We start from the raw sequence: 20,437 nt of genomic DNA on the forward strand, positions 1-20,437 counted from the left end.
GGGTTTTCCTCATCTCCATTTAAAGTCTGATTGCAGTGAATTTTATGTATGAAAAAGTGGAATGGTGAACTAGGAAGACATTTAAAAATTTTAAACTAACCTATTTTGATTACTTAAAATATGAAAAAAACATTGGTCATATGTTATTATTAGATGAAGTGGCACACAGAAAACTAATATTCTGCAAGCCTTTTTGGTTGCCCAGATTTGCAGGTATCATTATGATGAATTAAAAAATAAGAATGATACCCCCCAATATGCAGTTAGGTGTAACTCAAAAGTTATAGAATAAGTTACACAACAAGGCAGTGGTCAGGTGGACTCACTTATTTAGTAAGTAGATCTCCTTAAATGAGTCTCCCTGAAGACAAGATTCACATTCATGCTATGGTAGAATTATGTCATCACTACACATTATGAACCTGAGGGGCTGACTACAAGTAGCTAAAATAATAAATATTAGATTTGCAAATAACAAGGAACCACTTAATTTAAAAAAAAGCAAAAAAAGTCTCAATGTAAAATTTTAAATTACCATTTTTGCCGCTGTTTCCTATTAAGGAGAAGAGGCTGAGCTTGAATGCTGGGACACTTGTCTGGCTTGCATGTCTGTATGAAATCTATTATATCTGACTGACTGGAGAACTTGAAGAGTCAAATAATACTGCTGAGAGAGCAGTATATAAAAAAAAAGTCACTATTTAGTATTATGTAAGAATCAATTACAATTACAATGAGGAATTTAATAAACTAACATTTCATGATTCATCTTTTTCTAAAAAAAAAAAAAAGAAGTAATTAGGATACAGGTGGCTTCCAAAAATTGTGCACCACCACCACTAATCAAGGAAAAGACAATGGGCTGAAAGGCCTAAAGTCAGGAACGGCCAGTTCTATCTTGCTTTCATGCCAACAGTACCTAATTAGAATGCAGGAAAGATGGCTCATTTTGTTCAGATAACCTTCAGTTTTTACATTCAGCATATTCTCACCAGTTATTCCCTGAACCAGAAATGTCAGTGATGAGCTGCCTGCTATCAAATACATCTCTCAGCGGTCCCTGCAGAATTTCATTTACTACCCCTTCCTCCATGTCAATCAAGACAGCCTGAGAAAGAGAAAAACAATTCCATTAGCATATTTTTCTTTAGTCACTGTGTAAATGAATTTATGAGTTAAAAGTTGCATAGTTCTTTTTATACGTTGGGCTTAATCAAATCTTTATTTGAATCTTTATGTAGAATATATAGTAATTACAAAATAATTTCACTGCTCAAAAGGTGGAATCCAACCAAAGGATGGATTCTAAACCCTTATCCTCAAAATACCAAGTGGGGAACTGAATAATCCCCTCAACTGATTTTCTAACAATTCTTTTATTCATGTGCCTATGTGACTAAATTTCTTGAGAACGAGGTCTCAGAAATCTACAAGATAACCTTAATCAGAAAAAAATTCACAATAAATGTAGCCTAAAGTTGCTGCTCACTAGGGACGACTGTGCTGCTCAGGAGCCGCTGCCCACAGCTGCCCAGTCCACATCGGTGAACTTACTACTCTTTGCAGAACAAAAGCACTGGACGGATGACAACCGTGTCAGCAGGGTCCCCCCCCACAGGAAACAATCTAACTCATTACCACAGTCTTTGCTGACACGGGTGGTAACTTCTATTACTAAGAAGAAAATTAGAATATAAAGCATAATACTAACCATGGAAAGAAAATTAGAAGATTGGAGGGAAATACAGCAAAATATAAGTAGGGATCACCCAGCAGAGGATCATAAGTCCGCTACTCCCAGTTTCATACTTTACAGTGAGGAAGAAGAGTGAAAAAGTAAAGTAAATTGGTAAATAACAAAAAAGCAAAGCTGAAAAAATACCTGGAAGTAACCTTAGTGAACACTACAAAGCTATTAACTCTTTGGCTCCATGTCACAGAGAAAGTGCTTGGCTTATGTGCTTTTTCAGTTCTTGTGACCATGCAATGTTAAGCACTACGTGCATGCCTCTGTCCTGCCTGCTTTAAATGTTTCATCCATTTAATCCTTACAACCTCATGCACAGGCACTTTAATTACCCCCACTTTACAGATGAAGAAACTGAGGCCTAGGAAGTTAATAACTTGGCTGTGATCACAGAGCTGCTAAGTGGTAAAGCTGAGATCCACATCTGGCTAGGCTAGCTGCAGAATCTTCACTCTTTAACCACCAAACTACGCTGTACTACCTTACCAAAGAGACACAGTCAAGTTTGATATTTATAGAGCACTGACTATAGTGGAATACAATTTATGTTCACTTAAATTCTGTGAACTCAGTCATTGGAATAGTTAATTACGCTAGTGTAAGCTGGCAATTTATTATTATTACACAGTATATTAGAAAAGTACTTCTAAATGTATGATAGTACATCACATAGTATTTTATAGCAGTACATTAGAGAGATTATGAAATTATGTTTTACAATGTGCTTTTTTATATGCAGCAATCTATACATATACACTTTACATACACAGGACTACATAAGGTTATCTACTGGCAATTGTAGGGATTTTCAAAGATATTTTTGATAATATACAATTTTTACCTTGAATACTGCCTTCAATACCTAATCAATCACATTAAGAGGGACTTTCACCATTTGGGCAAATTGTAGCACTGCACATTGTGAAAGATTATAAAAATAATTGGCTTGTACTGCCTCAATAAATTAGATTTATTGAGATGATTTGTAGAAGATTAAACATTTAAGGCACATCCTCAATTACCCTGCAATCTGGTGAAGGAAGCAACATGCAGAATACAAAGTGACATTCAGTAGCTCCTGAAGTCACATTTGATAGCATCATCCCTCACTGTCACTTAGCATTAGCACTGTAATTACATACCCAGTTATATATTGGAAGGTATGACTCTACCCATCTTTCCTTAGTCACATCAGGCCTTCGATTTGTTTTTCCCTTGAAAATTCATTAAAATTAGGAGGAATTTTTCTGGGTTCCTCACTTAGCCATCCAAACTCTGGAGTCACAACTGTTTGAGGATTTGTTGTTTATTATTTTCTTCCAGAGCCACTGGTGACAGTTTTTAGGCCTCAGCTTTCCCTTAATTGTAATGCATGATTTACAAAATCTTGAGTATTTGCCTGTTAACCTAAGATAGCACAGAGTGGAAGATCCCAACCACCAAGTTATCTGGCAACCTAGACTCGTCAATGAGCAATAGCCACATGACACCAAGACTCCTCGGGAGAAATGGAATAGTACTTTCTAGAACAACAGTCAAAGGCTACAGCAATACTTATTTATTTTTTCCCAATAGTGTTTTCCTTTACCTCCCACCTTGCTCACTGATTTGGTGGTAAGAAGGAGCTCAAACTGGTAATGGTCTAGGAAATGTTAACATTTATTTTTCTCTGAGTAAGATTTGCACTGGGATGTTAAGTGCACTCCACGGCATGGAGTATATTTCATCCCAATAGCCTACAAGCATATAATCTCTACTCTAAATTTTGTTTTCCAAGGACATCAGAGGTCACAGGTACAAGGAGGTGGTTCCCAAGTACCACAACACTTGCTCTCCATTCAGCCACTACTCCAGGTCTGATATTTACTGTCTCACTTTCATAGCATCTAAACTGCCTGTGTTTTTGCAACAAAGATTACTGATCAACAAAAGTTTGTTATAAAGAATCACAGAAGAGAAGTGTTGGAATGAGATTGAGACTAAATATAGGCTACTGACGTAAAGTACTTTTATTCAGGTCTTACATGTTTATGGTATATATTCATTATGTGGCTGGGTCCATGCTTTGTATTGGGAGTAGTAACTCTGATGCATATAAATCTTCCATTATCTCCAAACAAAAAATTAACCTTCATTGGTATTTCAGGTTTACAGTTAAGAAAGCTCCTTTTGTTATTATTTATCTGGACACATACTTCCCTGAAAACACTTAGAAAAAATATGCTAAATATGCAGTGTTTTGACTTTAAGCACAAAATTTTCCCCCTCAAGTTTCAGGAAGACACAAATGTCTGCTCAGTTATATTTACAGTAAATGTGCTTTAGTAAACACTTTTTTTTGGAAATTTGAGAAGTTAAAATTTTACTGTCATGATAGTTACAGAAGTATAGTTATTTTACAAACACATGCAATGTAAGAATCCAGGTGTATGTATCTTACTCGTGCTTTTAAAGAACAAATTCTCCCCTTGGAAATACTGCCACCATCACCAACCACTCTGAAAAATAAAAAATGAGAAGAGGATGTAAGATCTTTCATGGCTTACAGTACTATCAAGTAATAAAGTTAACTACCATTTATACAATAAAGCTACTTTAAGTAGTCCAGGTGAGGCAGACACAAAAGTCAACAAAGGAGGAGTTGTTCCCCAGCTCCTCCCCTGCTTACTTCCCATTAGGCTGGAAAAGTAAGGTACTTACTTCTGGCTTTCTTTGTCATTAGGGCTGGTCATATATTCCAGTTTGGGAAGAGATAAAAGGGAGGTAGTCTGGGAAGCTTTTCTGATAAAAATGACCAGATGCATTTGGGGGGTCTGTTACTCCTTTTTCCTACCTTGAACATGAATATGGATGTGACTCCTGGAGTGGAGGCTGACATTTTTTTGTTACGAAATAATAAACATGAACATAAGAAGTTAACACGCTGACAATAATGAAATGATAAGACTGTATCTTGGTCTTTAAGCCACTTCTACAAACCCAGAACATGCGGTTTCCAGGTTTCTTTATATGACACTTTTATTAAGCCATCATTAATGAGGTTTCCTGTTGTAGCCAAACTTCAACTGATGAAACTGTTACCTATCACCGAGTACCTAAGGCAGTTCCTACAATTTCACACTGAACATAAGATACCAAAGTAACTACACCTGTGACCAACCACAGGATACAGGTCAACACAGGTTACAAAAAGACAGAATACATGAATGGATGCTGAACTGCGTGCAAATGATGCTATAGGTCAGAGGTTGCTAAACTATATAGTCCTTGGGCCAAATGTGACCATCTGCATATTTTCCCAAATAAAGTTTTATTCTAATACAGCCATGCCCATTGTTTTATGCACTATTTCTGCACTAATGCTGTAACAACAAAGTAGAGGGGATACAGACCTATGGTTCACAAAACCTACAATATTTACCATCTGGTCCTTTACAGGAAAGGTTTGCCAACCCCTGGGATAGGTAAATTTCCAGCAATACCATTAAAAAGGTATGATCATTTCCTCAAGTAGATATAGAAGTGTACACAAAGATGTGCTCTTGGTTTTGAATAAGTTTTTTTGTATTAGCAGAACAGATGCTGCATGTATTGATGGTATAAGGAAAGAACAAGATGCCAAGCCCCTGTCCCCTTGGTCCCAAACTTGATGCTGGGAAAAGAATGCTCTCAGGTTAAAGCAAAACAGAGCAGATGGGAGTACCATAGTATGTAAAGTCACTTTAATAACAGTCGAACAGCTCTTAGGTTGTGTCTCAACTATGTAACGCTCATGGGTCATCTCAGCAAACTTGGGTCTCTTAATGTTATTTATAGGAGAGGATGTTCTGGTCTGAAAACAAGGGGGAAACCAGTCTCTATGACAGATGTCTCCACATAATAAAATGATACCAGTTATTAAGGTATACACCTAACTTCCCTTGGTCTGATGCCACAGTCACCACGCAACCTTCTATGACTTAGCTTTTCAGGTAGATTTCCTACATAAGACAATGTGCTTTGGAAAGAAAATGAGTTACCTAGCCTTTTTTGAGTTATACTTCCTCATGTCAATTACTACATTAACTTTCTGCTTTTTAATTTTCCATCCTCTTTATCTGCCTGCACTGAAGGGCACTGGACCTATGTTCAAGGTATCAATAAAGTTTCTGAGTTTGCAAGCCTTAGGGTTAAACTCTGGAATCCACCAAGAAGTGCAGACTAATAATAATTAGCCTTCCCTAGGAGATAACTGCCTCAAACACCCAACCAATTCAAATTAGAACTGAAATTTTTATTGAATTAGATTAAAACTGGGTATTAAATATGTATTTTTCAGTTCAAGCCCAGCACAGGTTAGTTTTATTAAGTATTTTGTTAACTGCCTGAACTTAACGATTTAATATTAAAAGCTTACAGATTACCTTGAATGTCAAATTACTCTGTCAGAAAAAAGATTAATACTTACATATCCTCTTTATTAAATAAACAAAAGTAATCCAATAAGTACTGCTTTACTCCTTTTTAGCACATTCGACTCTGCAGGGCAAATATTCCTGACCGCAAATGTAAACACTGTATTTTTCTTTCAAAAGTTAGCCATTACTGAATGCAAAACCCCTCAGTTTTCAGCATTCATTTAGTAAAACTTTATTTCAAGGTCAAGTTAAAAGGTTTACTGAAGGTTATTTTGTTCCTTAATATGGCCTTTAAAGGAAACTTGTTTCCTGCTCTGCATAATGACATGAGGATATTGAGGAATAATAATAATAATAAATATGCTTCCATAATGAGAAAAACAAAAAAGCTAGACAACTTTACCGTTACCAACGTTTTACTGTCCTTTGAGGAACTGTCTCCCAAGGTGTTGACATGAAAAGAATCGTTTCTATGCTATGCGGTAGACTTTAATTTCATCTTACCTGGTATCCACATTTCTAAAGAAGCTGCTTATTGCCTCATCATAAATTCCTTTCTAAAAAGAAAAAAACATACAATTGATTAAGTTTTGCCTCTTCCCCAAATGAAATCCTTTCAATTTAATAATCCCACAGTACTGTAATTGCTGGTATGTGGTTATAGGAAAAAGCAAATTATCATAAAACTGCTTTGAGTGATTTTTTTCAATCTAGAGAAGGGTAAACGCCACGAGATCTGTATTAAGTTCAACAGAGGGTGTTGAAGAACGGACGCATCTAATGAAGCTTTCTCTGGATTCTTGGTGATCATTTTAAAAGCTGTTTACTAAGGAATCTAATACCACACGTTACCTATTTTATAGAGAACTTTCAGATACACTATCTCATCCCTCTTCACAAGAACCCTGATAAAGGTGAGACCGAGAATTTGGTTAACTCCCGACTCAGGTTTCCGGCCGGTGTTTAGCCGTGTGCGTCTAACGCCCACACACACCTAAACAGTAATGTGCTCTTTAATGAGATCCCGTACAACTTTTCTCGGCCAGCTAAAGCTCGAGCAGGGCAGTTCCTGCTCCTCGCTGGCTGAGCCCCGGGAACGCGCGGGGTCTCGGGGCGGCGCGGCCGCACCTGGTTGACTGCCGCGTGCTCCCGCAGCGCGCGGTCCCAGAAGCAGCGGCCGATCTGGTTTCCGCACTGGCCCACTGCGATCAGGGAGACAGGAAAGAGAACGGGCATCAGGCACGGCCCAGGCCGCTCGGCCCCGCGGTGACCCGGCGCCCACCCGCGCGGTGCAGCCTACCCTGGACCACCACCGACTGAGTCATCGCGGGGCGCGGCGGGCCGGCCCCGGGGAGCCCGCACCCGCTTCCGCACCCGCCTGGGCCCCAACTGCGCCTCGGACCGGGAGACGCGGCCGTAAGCCGCGCTGCTGCCGCAAGTCGCTCCCGTCGCGAGGCTCTTCCCTAGGCGCAGGTTAGCATTTTTCGTCAGAAGGCCGCGCGAAGGCACAGGCGTCTGAACGTTATCACGGTGCCCGGGCGGCCGGCGGCAAATGCGAGCCGCCTGTCAACATCTCTGAGCGGCGGCAGCTCCGAAGGCCGGGGCAACTGGCGGGTAACTAAACCTTGGAGTGGGATTTTAAAACGCGTCTTTAAAGCCGTTTACAGACTATGAGAGGTGTAGTCTTGGTTCCCAGCCTCCACACCCTGGGCGGTGGGTCAAATCACGTTTATTCGGCGTCCTCGGAACGCCGCCTTAGGGTCTCCATCCAACAAGCCCTTTGTGCTCACGGAAAATGAGCGGCGCATAGCACAAAGAAACCCCAGACAACTAGAGTGTCAGGGTACAACCGAAACCAGGGGTTATTCGCTTTGACAAAAACGGCGCCTCAGACCGGTGCCTGTTGAAGTCGTGTGTACCCGAAATTAACTGCTAGGCCCTCTGGAGTTTTCAAGAAAGCCCACAATCTAATTGGAGAGAAACATGACCTGTTCAAGGAAACTGTGACTTAACAGTATTGTGTTGTGCTGACTCTAAGTGCAGTAGGATTCAGTGAATGAGAATGTGATGGAGGAGATGAAATTAAAACTATGCATTTGATTTATGTGCAGTGTTCATACGGGAGAAAGGAGGCGAAGATGGAAAAATCGGGCATTCCTGAAAATTACCAACTCCTTAAAACTGTCAAAGATTGAAAAATACTGTAAACTCTTGGCAATCAGTTTAGACCAGATTTCAGTTAAGGACTCAAGCACTTCTTTAATGAAAGTAGTATTTTCTACAAAAGTTCTCAAGAACTACAAAATCATAGGAAGCATTCTACATTTAAAAATATTATATGTGCAATTAATATGTGGTAATAACTGTAATGTTCGGTTGATTGGAACACTTTATTTCCCCACCAAGACAAATAATAGTTGATACTACATTTTTCTGATAGCTGATAAGTTTGAAATTGCCCTGTGTGATTTATGGTGCTGAGGCTTTACCACATTTCCATTTAGAAGTCTTTCACCTTACTACTTATATGCCTTGTGATTAATAGGCAACTTTTAATCAAGATTGCAGCTGCTGCATTTTACTCTTCTTCATTGTTGAGCTTAGAATTGGTGGTGGAGGTGCAGTTGGGTACCTCCAACACTTAAGTTCAGGTCTTGATGTTGAAGTCTTAAAGTCTGGGGCTTCCAAAATTTGCAAAGTTTGGTCAGTTTGTGGGCAGTAATGTAAGTAGGTCTGCGTCAGTCTGTGGAGCTGGCTCAGCTGGTGTTCTGGCCTCTGCAGAGATCTACCAGTGGTTCATTCTCAGTCATTATTCCTGAGAGGTTATGCATAGGAACAAAGTTAAAGTTCTAACAAGTCTCCTTAATAACTTCAGTCTGGAGAGAATCAGAATTAGAGGCAGTTCTGCCTAAGAGGTAAAGTAGAACCTTATATATCAGCCACTCCAGGACCTCAGTCCACACTGAAGTAATAAATCTGACACTCCTAATTGGATGAACTGAGATCTCAACAACCTTTCAGAAGAGCAAGCAGAATCCAGGCCATCCTGGAAGGCTACAGACAGCTCTAGTGGAATTCTCTCAAATTCACCTCCTCAGGTATAAATACAGTGAAAGAGAAAAAAAGGACCTTGTAAACTCTAGGTAAAAGTGGAAGAACAGGTTTAAGATAAGAAAGAAGTCAAGGAGAATTTACTCGCACAATGGCAGAGTATGGCAGACTGGAGTATTCTTTACTCTCCTGCTATGCACATGGCTGTGCAGTATGTCCTGGTATAGAAGAATACATCTTTGCCCCATTGACTCTGGGATTGGTCATGTGGCTTGCTTTGGCTAATGGAATGAAATTAGCAGGGGTTTTAGATGTGCTTGCATGCTTTTGCCTCTTGACTGTGTTGCTCTTCGTAAGAAAAACTGGCTGTTGTTTCAAACATGATGAAGATGTGGGTTAGATGTCAGTCTGAATCTTAGTTGAAATGTGGACTCCTGATGATCCTAGTCAGACCCAGGAGAAGCAAGTAGAGATCAGCTGAACAGCAGAGATGAGCAAGAAAAATGTGGTTGAAGCTGTGATATTTTGGGCATGCAGTCATGTTGGAGCCATAGTTGACTACCACACTAAGAAAATATACTGGGCAGAATTTTATATGTTAAATATGAACAAGAGAAAAAAATAATTGAAAATTATGCAGAAGGAAGGACAGAAAGGAAGGAAAAGGCAATGGCATGCAAGAGATGGGTGACATGCATGACCTGGATGAAACCTGTACCAAGGGGAAAAACACAAAAGTCATCATACATTCTTTGTGCATTAGAGGCACTTAAGAGTATGAATTCAGTAATGAGGAACATAAAGACAAATGCTGACATAATGTATTGAGAAGTAAGCTCTATGAGGGCTGAGTCTGGCTGCTTTGTTCACTACTATATCCTTAGTACTGAGAACCTTGCCTGGTATACTATAGGTAGTCAATAAATAGTTGAGGAATAAATGAACTAAAATGGAGATAAAAAAGCAAAGGAAATTAAAGTGAAGACATTTTAAAGGACTAAAGAGAAATTAGAAGCATGAAGAAGCAGACAAGAGCTGAAAATCAAATTACTGATGTAGAGAAGAGCTTGATATGATGACAGAGAATATTGTGGCAAAGGACAAAGGTACTAAAGCTCTTAGAAGAGCTTTTTGAAACATTTATGAAAGAGATGAAGGTGGTTCAACATTAAATTAACAAGTGCCCTGAAACACAGTACACAGCAAATGGAAGAAAAAATGTCCTTACTAATATTAAAAATAATAAAAGAAGATAAATTTATAGATTAAAAGGATATACTATGTTCCATGGAAAAATTTCTATAGAACAGTCAATATTAGAAATATATGCTGGTTTAGTTACTCAATTTTCAGAACAAAGAAAGAATTATTTAGGTACCAGGCAAGAAACAAAATGTGTGTGTTGGGGGTGAGGGTACACACAGTAAGAAAATTAGGTTCTTTTAGACTCATCTAGTCATCATAACTTAGCTATGAATTGTGACATTTTATGCTTCAGCAGGTAGGAAACTATGTGAAGGAATCTTCTGATGTAATAATTCCTGGCTGTCACTAGAACATTTGATCGTCACTCCTTTGGCAATTCCAGCCTTCTGTGGAAGGTAAGCAGGAACAACTGATTTATTCACCTCAATAGGAATCAGACTTGGCCTATTTTGGTAAGTGTATGTATCCTTGATCAAGTAGCTGAAACTTAATACCTACAAAAGATAGATAGTTATATTAAACCATAGATTTTACTGTGGTTTTACTAACTTGTCATTGACCATTGATAATTGATACAGTCTATAAAAACCATTATATAATACTCAAATTCCTAAACTTTAAGAATTTAGTTTCATTGTTAGCACATGAACACTTACTTTTTAGGTGTAGAATATTGTACTAAGCATAAGAAACAGTTAAAAGACATTTTTCATTTTTTCCTTTCTTTTGTTGGAGACATGCAAATTCATACAAGATAGACTTTATTAATTATCCATTGTATGCCAGACACTGTTCTAGGTATTAAGGATTCGGTCAGTGGTGACAAAGCCAGACATGGAATGGGGTTGAGGACAATGATGAAGAAAAACATTTACAAAAAAGGAAGGCACTGGTTCTCAATTGGGGGCAATCTCCCCACTTCTCCCCAAGAGGACATATGTCAGGGTCACAACTTTGGGGGAAGATTGTTATTAGCATGTAGTGGATAGAAGCCTTGGATGCTGCAAGATGGCCTAGAATGCGCAGGATGGCCTCCTCCCTCCCCCCACAGGAAATAATGTAGCCCCAAATGTTAATAGCATCACAGCTGAAAAATCCTGAGTGAGAGTGATAACTGTTACAAAGCAGAAATGGAGTGCTATGGGAACTTATACAACTGGCGGTGTGTGGGGGGGCTGCAGTTATAGAAGGCTGCTCTGAGAAAGTGAAATGTAAATTCAGACTTAGTGAGTTGGACCCGGCAAGTAAAGGGTGGGAATAATGGGGTGGGGAAAAGTTCTACGCGGAGGCTATAGTAGTCAGTAAGCAGCTTACTTTCGGAGCGTGTTTGTGTATCATATATATTGTATATATATCATATATGTACATTACTGTATATTTGTATATATTTAATAATGCTCAGTAGTATCTACTGAGTAATAATAGTTAACATTTATTGAGCACTATTTGTTAGGCACTATACATGTATTATTTAATCCTCACTATTACACTGCAAGTAGATAGCATTATTCCCAATTTATCTTTGAGAAACATACCTGGTTAAGTACCTTGCCTAAGATCATATAGTCAGTCGAGCTCCCAAGGCACTTTCTTAACTAATGCACTCTGAATGTAGAGAGGCAGTGGGAATGAATATTATCACTAGGAACAGAAGGACTGGCTGAAGATATCATGGCAGATATGAAACTCGTCTGTACTTCAAAGGAAGAGAGGGGCTCAGACAGCAAGAGAGGCAGTGGGGGTGGGTGGTAGTAGGGACTTGAGCTTGTTGTTTGTAACAACCATTTAAAGGCGAATTGAATTGGGACTTCAGTGATTTTAACCACAGGGCACTGTCCACTTCTACTATCTAGTGGCTATTTTGTGTTTGTTGCAAGACTTAAAATTGTATGTAAGTGAGAGTTGTGTAATGCAGTACTTATACATTTTAATAGATATTTAAAAATGTTATTTTCAGAATGTTTCTATATGCCTGTAATGAAATAGTAACATAAAAAAGAACTATTTGAAGACAACTCACCCTGTCCCCCACCCATTATTTTCACTTTTTAATCTGGGTTTTCAGTGAACTATGCCTTTTTGGTTTGGGACCCGGCCAAGGTGGATTCCACTGGAAGGAGGAGATTCTTCGATTGGACTGGAACCTGGGCTGAGCTCCAGTGCTGCCTGTAAGGGGAAGGAGATGTCCCCAACCAGGTGAAGTCTTCTTATCCTGACAACTGGAAATGTGTAATGGCATTATCAATGTAAGCCTTAGCTTATGTTCAATATCAGCAAGAAAAAAGCCCAGGAACATTGCTGTTATTAAATTAGTATTAACAAACATTGTTTTTGTTAAATTACAGTTAACAGATCCCAGGGTCCTTAATGATAGACCAATTTTTCTTTTGTAAATTTTTAGCTAGATTTTTTTGTTTGATAATTTCAGATGAGATAATATTCAATTAAACAAGCAAATGTTCAATGCCATTATGTGCAGGGCATTGTGCTAGGCATAAAGTTACAGCTATAAAGAAGCTTTAGAACTCAGATTCAGTGTCACTTTGGCTTTGATTTGACCTCTGGTAGAATGTGATATAGTATGAATAACATATAAAACAAAATCATTTTTGCCTAATTTAAGAAAAGTATGTAATAAATAGGATTTGTTCTACTTTTCTGTTGTTTAACATAGCAAAACACCAAATAGTACATTTTTTGTTTTGTTATGGCTTAGAAATTTTTAGAACACAGATTTAAACTTAATAAAATAGATACTTTAAAAATCAGAGTTATTCAAGAATGGAATAGGCCATGTTGGAAAGTACCAAGCCCTTGTCTTTAGAAATATTTAAGGTTGGATGATTATTTAGTTCGTATGCTGGAAAGGAAATTCAAGCACTAGATGCATCTTTGGACTAGATTTCACTTAAGGGCTCTTTTAAACCTGAGATTCTATCAACATTTGGACAGTATGTGGAATAGTATGTTCAGTTCTATGTTCTTCCACACGTACTCTATAGTTTATAAATCACTGAAGTGATTTTAAGGTGCATATACATATGAGTTGTCATAGTACTATAACTTATGTTTACAACTATGCACTCCTCGCCTTTGCTTTTTGCCATTTAGCAATCGTTGCATACCTTTCAAAATGAACATTTGTTTATGTTTTTATTTAGGAACTTCCTGTGATTAAATGTGTGGCAACAACCACAGTTTCTTTGCAGTCTAAATCTAAAGTGTCTGCCTCCTCAATGCCACTATGCTATGATTATTTTGTGACATTCAAAGATTTCAAAATGATTTAAAATGGTTGAATATGCATTCAAACTTCAGTGCACTGAAAAAATTTCTAGCATCTAAACTCCATGACATTTGCTCTCTTATTCAGACAACTCCATAGATGCCCTGGAAGCCATTGCCTGACAATAACTAATGTTCCCATCACTGTTTATGCAACAATGCGGAAGCCGCCTGCACAGAACAGCAAGAAGGCACCAGAAATAGCATCACTGAGTCTTCTGTAGTGGCTTGACTAGGTCATGGGCAGTGCGCCAGGATCATCTTATGACCTGGTGAACAAATAAAAGTGGTAGTGCCTTTGGATGATGACAACAGTGGAAGTACTTATTTTTAGTAGGAAAAGATAGAAACGTAGTCTGCAAAACGTGTAGTGATAAGCTATCAGTTTTGTTTTATAGATGAGATAGAATAATACTTCATGAATAGAAAGCACCTTAGACAATATCATCTTGGTTCACAGTGGATCATTAATATCAGTAGTTCAAGATGGTGCTTAATCCAGCTTGATTATCAACCATGAGGGGCTCATTGAAAATGCTTAATGTGCTTTAGGCTGGTTTCCTTTGTTTATATTTGGTTGTGACTTAAGTGAATCCTTTCACTTGAATATCCTATGTCTGTTTCTGGCTTGATATCTTGTGATAATGCTTTGCCCAGGAATAATTAAATTGGGTTAGAAATGGATCCCAGTGGAATGTGCATTTTGGAAAAATATCTGAGCCCAAAGGAAGTTCTTAGTCCACAGTTAATCTGCAATGCATAGAAACTGGAAGTTCAAGTCATTGGTTAAATTGGTTATAATGAAGTCAAGTCTATGGTTCTAATCTCTATTTTTCCAGGAAAAATGTTGTCTCATCATGACTCTGTACCTCATGTCCCACCCAGTCATCTTGAAATTATCTACAATTGGTACTGAGAAACCTCGGATGGAGCTTTTTGTTTTATTAGACATAAGGATCAGTTTTGAGGTCTAGGCCAGCTCCCTCTGTGTTTTTTTTTTTCCGAGAAACTCAGCCTCCCTTCTTTTCTTCTTGATAGTTGCCACCACCCATCCCATGACATTGTGCTTTCCACAAGATTGACCTTAGGGTCTGATACAGTTCTTCAGGCTTCCTACCTGCATTGCTGCTCCTGAAGATGTACGAATAAGCCTTTTCAAATGAGAGGTTTATTAGCTTATAATTACTTTGACACAGGTGCCTGTCTACTACATGAGCTGAAAAAGAAAAAGTGCCAGAGATTTATAAATGGAATAATTCTGAGATATATCTGTATCTGTATACACACATACATACACACACACAAACACACATATATAATATAGAATATAGAATATATATATTATTATGTATATATATGTATTGGGAAAATTCACACAGTGCTGTGAGATGTTTGAATTCAAATCAGCCAGAGTAGAAAGACCTTGTTAAACATGTGGCACATTTGCATAAGACCTCAGAAGATCACATCTTAGTAGGAGGTATAAACTAGTACTAACTAAAAGCTAATGTACACTAACTTTAACAGAGCTTAAAAATAAGATGAGAGAATCAAGGCCATCCCTAAGTAACTTGATTATCTGCCAAATAAAAATTTAATACATCATAAATGGGGAGAACAAAATCCATAAAGGAAAATGACCCAGTCTGGGAAATAATACTACAAAAGGAGAAAGGAGTGATGAAAAATTCCTTAGAGCACATTCAAGGCTGGGAATATTTGTGTTTCAACCATAATGGAAAGATCTTTTAATACATGGAGCATTGAGTAGAGTCCTCACAAGATACTGCCTCAGTGAGGTAGCTTTGGGGCAGGGGGATAGGAATAACTGTGGACTGAGGGCTGCTCAGAACCTGTCCTAACAAGGCTGCAGAGCAAGACTTGAAAGGATCGAACAGTCCAAATAATTAAACTGCATCCAAGGAGGGGAAAAATCCTCAAAATTTAAAAAACTAAAATAAAATCTAAAAATAAAAAATAAAAAATAAAAAAAAATAAAATCTAGCACCAAAAATGTAAAATTTGCAATGATCAGCATCAATTAAAAAATGACCAGACATGGAAAAGAGAATATACAATCCAAGAAAATCATTAGTCTATAGAAACAGACTCAGAATGACAAATGATAGCATTAGCAGACCAACCATCTAGAGATATAGAAATATTTGAAATAAAAATATATCGTGAATGGGATTAAGAACAGATTAGATACTGCAGAATAAAAGATTAATGAACTTGAAGACAAATTATGCAAAATTAAAAAGAAAAGAAAGACTGCAGAAAGCTCCATACATTTTGTCTTAATATTAAGTCTAATATATATATAAGTGGCTTCTAGAAGGAGGGAGGATGATAGAAAAATATTTGAAGAAATATTGGCCAAAATGTTTCCATATTTGATGAAAACTATAAACTCACAGATCCAATATCTTAACCAGCCATGAGGAGAAGTAACATGAAGAAAACTAAAGAAAATAAAAAAGCCATATAATTAAACTGTGAAAACAAGTGATAAAGAGACCTTTTTAAAATATGACAGAAAAATGATACATTCAGTGGAACAAAAATAAGAATGAAAGCACACTTTTCATCAGAAAACATGCAGGCAAGAAGGCAGTGGAACAATATCTTTAAAGTATCTTTCAAAAATGGTGAAGAAAAGACTTGTCAGCCAAAAAAAAGTGCTGAAAGAATTCATCACCATCAAATTTGTACTATAAGAGATATTAAAGGAAGTTTTTTGGGGTAGAAAGAAAATGATACAGAAAGAGATTTTTATCTTCACAGAGAAATAAAGAGCTCCAGAAATGGAGACTATGTGGATAAACATGAATGTTTTTCTCATTTTTAAACATTTATTTAACAGGTAACTGGTTGAAGTAAAAATACTAACAGTGATAATTGATATAAAAGTAGAATGTATGATAACAATAGCAAAAATACTCATGAATATAGGAGCTTACTTTTTGTGTCTTTGACTTTATGAAATAGCATAATAGTATTTGAAGATAGACTGTGGTAAATACATAAATTGGGAACTTTAGACTTATCTCTGAGAACAATAAACAGAGAGCTAACACACCAATAGTGGAGATAAAGTGGAATAAATATCACTCAGTCCTAAAGAAGGCAGGAAAAGAGGAAAAAGGAACAAAGATGATAGGTTTAAGTCAAACCACAGGAAAAAGGAACAAAGATGATAGGTTTAAGTCAAACCACATTGATATCTGCCTTAATTACAAAGGGTCTAAACACTTTAATTAAAAAGCAGAGATGTCGCGCGCCCCGTCCTCGCCGGCAAGAACAGCACGCAACAACAGCAGGATTCTTCTGCAGAAAGCTTTACTCTTCAGCTCTTTGTGAAACAAATGTGTCGGGCAGGACCCAGACGGTAAGAAAGGGTCTGCTTATATAGGCCTCATGCTCTACGCTGATTGGTGCTGTCGCATAAGCCTTAATTAGCATGGCACTTTGGCCTGATTGGTTCATATGCTCAGACTCAATTTGCATGGGTTTTTGTTGCACAAGTTGTTTTTCTCCCTTATGCAGGGACTTCCTCTTAAAGAGGGTGCCATTTTCAGGGTGCGGCAGGCGCGGCTACCAACACAGAGATTGTCAGATTTGTTAGAAAAGGAAATACTATCTGTATGAACCTACTTTAAATACTAAGACACAGATAAAAGTATAAAAGGATGAAAACATACATACAGGTAAACATTAATCAAAAGAAAGTTGGAGTAGCCATATTAGTAGACAAGAAGATTTTAGAGCAAGGGATACTACCAGGGATAAAGAAACACTTTGTAATGATAAAGGAGTCATAACAATCTTAAATGTTTATGTAGAGCTTCAAGTACATGAATAAAAAACTGATGAAACTGAGAAGAGATAACTACATTTATAGCGGAGATTTGAACATTTTTTAACAACTCATAGAAGAACAGTTTAGCAGAATACAGTCTTTTCATGTACACAAGGAAAATTTACCTAGAATAGACCATATTTTAGGCAACAAAACAAGTCTCGATAAAATGAAATGTATGCAGAGTATACAAAGTATGTTCCAAAAAAGAAATTAAAAATCAATAATAGAAAAATATCTAGAGAATCTCCAAATATTGGGGTACTAAATGACATTCTTCCAAATAGCCCATTAATAAAGAAGAAATGACGAGAAATTTTAAAAGTATTTTGAGCTGAATGTAAATGAAAACATCAAAATGTATGTGGTGCAGATAAATAGTGCTTAGAGAGAAAGCATTAAATTTTTTAATTAGAAAAGAATAAACATCTCAAGTTAATGATCTAAGCTTTCACCTTAAGAAAGCAGAAAGGCAGAGCAAACTAAACCCAAAATAAGAAAGAAAATGAAAATGAAACAATGAAAACCAGAAATCAATGAAATAAAAAAAGAGAAATAAATGAAACTAGAAGCTTGTTCTTTGAAAAGATCAATAACATTGATAAACCTGTAGAAAGAATTATCAGATAGAAACACAAATTACTGGTATCAGGAATGAGAGTGGAGACATTACTTCAGATCATAAAGACATTATATTAAAAGGATAAACAGGAGAGTTTTTTTTTTGAACCATATGAATTCTTTAGTCTTGTAAAGACTCTTCCTTGAAAAAAATGTCTTCCCAGAATTCCTTAATTCTTAGATTGGAGCTTTCTGTAGGGCGGTGTAAACAGGTCTTAGGGCGACAGTGTGGCATCATACTTTTCTCCAAGCTGACACTGGCTCATTAATCATCCATGTTTATTTGAAAGCATGTTTTGTTGAGGTGGCTGTCGTTACTCTGAGTTCGCTGTGGTCCTGCTGGGCTGAAGAGGGGCCCCGTGGTGATGGTGAGGACTGTCCCTGCACTTCAGGAGCTCCTCAAGGGATCCAGCTGCTGCTTCTGGCAGGCGGGGTCGTGCTGCCTTCCCCTTACACATGTGCTTCTCTGTTCCATGATTTTGGCAGATCAAGCTTTCGTCTTCAGTCTCATCTACCCTGGCCTTCCCGACCATGCCCCTTAGCAGTGTCCTCCAGGAATGGTGACCTCTGTTCTTGAGACGTTTATAAATTGAGTGGCCTTATCCATGGTCGCCAACCTTCTTCCCTTCTTTTCAGATCTTGAAAGGTTACCAAAGACTTGAGGGGGTGCTTCTTGTCTCTCTGATGGCGATGCCGTTTCCCCTTCATCTCCCCGCACCCTCAGGCAAATCAGAGATCCTTGGGGCTCAGGGAAACCCAAGTGGAGAAGTCAGTATCAGTTTTTCTATTCCTCAGACTCCCAGGCACTTGACAAGTGATTGTCTTGAAGGTGAAATGAGGGGGTAATATTATGGAAACTCTGCTTTCCTGAATTTCACCCACTGAACCCACTGAATATTTACTGAGCTGAAGTGGCTTTTCTGAGTCAGTCCTAAAGGAAAAGGATGGCCTTCACACCTCGAAGTTTGGTTAACTTGAAATGTGATGTTTTTACTGTTTTATGGTCCCAGCTACAGGCTGTACTCACCAATTTAGGGAAATAGGGAAGACTCTACTTGATACCCCATACTACCATGTTACACACAAGGATATGGGAGTCCAGAGAACAAATACATCCCAGTAGTGACATACCTCGGAGATATTGTGGGTTCGGTTCCAGACCACTGCTATAAAGTGAATACCTATTGCAGTAAAGTGAGTCAATGAATGTTTTGGTTTCCCAAGGCATATAAAGTTCTGTTTACACTATACTGTAGCCTATTAAATGTGCAGTAGCATTATGTCTACAAATAAGTAAAAAATGCTTTATTGCTAAAATGTGGTAACCATTATCTGAGCTTTCAGTGTCATAATCACTGATCACAGATAATCATAATAAACATAATAATGAAAAATTTGAAATATTGTGAGAATTACCAAAATGTTGCACAGAGATGCAAGCTGAGCAAATGCTGTTGGACAAAGGGTTCCTAGAGACTTGCTCAAAGTAGGGTCATCACAAACCTTCAATTGGTGAAAAATGCAATACCCATAAGGTGTGCCTGTTTCTTATGAAATACTCCCCCACCTTTCACATTACAAACTCTGGGCTAAGAACTGAGGTGGTTTGCACTAGACAAAGGGCAAGTGGATGCATTATCCTAGGACTACAGAATGGGAAATGATTTTTCTTTTCTTTTTTAAATGTGTATCTATAAGTGTCTGTGGTAAGCACTTAAAATCGTACTTTCAGACAGCTTTAGCTTCTACTGCTAAGTGCTTGATTCTTTCCATGGTTCCCTATTCAAAATTTCAAGAGAAAATATCCAATTGTTTGAATTCATCTTTTCAGAGCACCAGATAGTTGCTTCACTGGGAAGCTGTAGGGTGGTGCCTTGTCCAATCATCTGTGGCCATGAGAGGAGGCGCTTCTTCAAACTGGGGCTGTGGGTGTCCTCTGTGATTTGAAGGTGCTCTGAACTGCAGGATCATGAACTACAACTGGCCAAAATTACTATGAGCACAAAATTTACTATGAGCCATATTTTGCTGTATGATGTCCTGATACACTGTGTAATGAAAAGAAAAAACTCCTCCTCCTTTCATCCTAGACCAGAAGCTGAGAGAAGATGGAGTCCCATTTAAGAACTGAATCAAGCTCTTAAAAGTGTGTATTCAAAGCTTCAGAAGGTCATTGTGTGGTGTTAAGAAGTATGTGGTTCTGTAGATTCTCATGGGCTAAGCATAAGAGTACATAAGCATAAGTACAAAATACTCTGTAAATTGTGA

At 37.9% G+C, this 20,437-nt stretch overlaps 2 protein-coding genes across 9 annotated transcripts in view; one reads left to right on the top strand and one right to left on the bottom strand.

Annotated features, from left to right (window-relative positions):
* TUBE1 (tubulin epsilon 1) overlaps positions 1-7,592 on the bottom strand; it is a 15,841-nt gene extending 8,249 nt beyond the window's left edge. Inside the window, exons 1-5 of one of the 5 annotated variants that reach the window (XM_036902993.2) lie at positions 7,445-7,592; positions 7,273-7,346; positions 6,649-6,701; positions 4,188-4,245; positions 993-1,108 (exon numbers count right to left, since the gene is read on the bottom strand). In XM_036902993.2, the coding sequence (XP_036758888.2) occupies positions 993-1,108; positions 4,188-4,245; positions 6,649-6,701; positions 7,273-7,346; positions 7,445-7,469 (326 nt within the window). In that variant the 5' untranslated portion in view covers positions 7,470-7,592. Of the gene's footprint in view, positions 1-992; positions 1,109-4,187; positions 4,246-6,648; positions 6,702-7,272 lie in introns of all 5 variants that reach the window. The other 4 variants (XM_036902995.2, XM_036902994.2, XM_036902992.2 and 1 more) reach the window with 4 other exon arrangements.
* Positions 7,593-7,623: 31 nt separating this feature from the next.
* On the top strand, positions 7,624-13,987 carry FAM229B (family with sequence similarity 229 member B). Of its 4 annotated transcripts, none has more exons than XM_057489498.1 (4): positions 7,624-7,758; positions 10,694-10,796; positions 12,467-12,597; positions 13,775-13,987. In XM_057489498.1, exons 3-4 carry the CDS (start codon positions 12,473-12,475, stop codon positions 13,908-13,910), a joined length of 261 nt encoding a protein of 86 aa, XP_057345481.1. In that variant the 5' UTR covers positions 7,624-7,758; positions 10,694-10,796; positions 12,467-12,472; the 3' UTR covers positions 13,911-13,987. The 4 variants fall into 4 exon arrangements, with proteins under 4 accessions (XP_057345481.1, XP_057345483.1, XP_057345484.1 ...); XM_057489500.1 differs by having other exon boundaries at positions 10,697-10,796; XM_057489501.1 differs by lacking the exon at positions 10,694-10,796.
* The last annotated feature ends 6,450 nt before the right edge of the window (positions 13,988-20,437 follow it).

Source organism: Manis pentadactyla, chromosome 12 (assembly GCF_030020395.1).
Source record: "Manis pentadactyla isolate mManPen7 chromosome 12, mManPen7.hap1, whole genome shotgun sequence".
NCBI classification, from domain to species: Eukaryota; Metazoa; Chordata; class Mammalia; order Pholidota; family Manidae; genus Manis; species Manis pentadactyla.

What these genes read in the sequence shown, in the direction of transcription:
- FAM229B (XM_057489498.1), top strand. Translation starts at nt 12,473, where the DNA reads ATGCCTTTTTGGTTTGGGACCCGGCCAAGGTGGATTCCACTGGAAGGA. An exon ending in AAGGAGATGTCCCCAACCAG is followed by an intron (nt 12,598 to 13,774) that starts GTGAAGTCTTCT and finishes TCTCTTATTCAG; the next exon opens with ACAACTCCATAGATGCCCTG.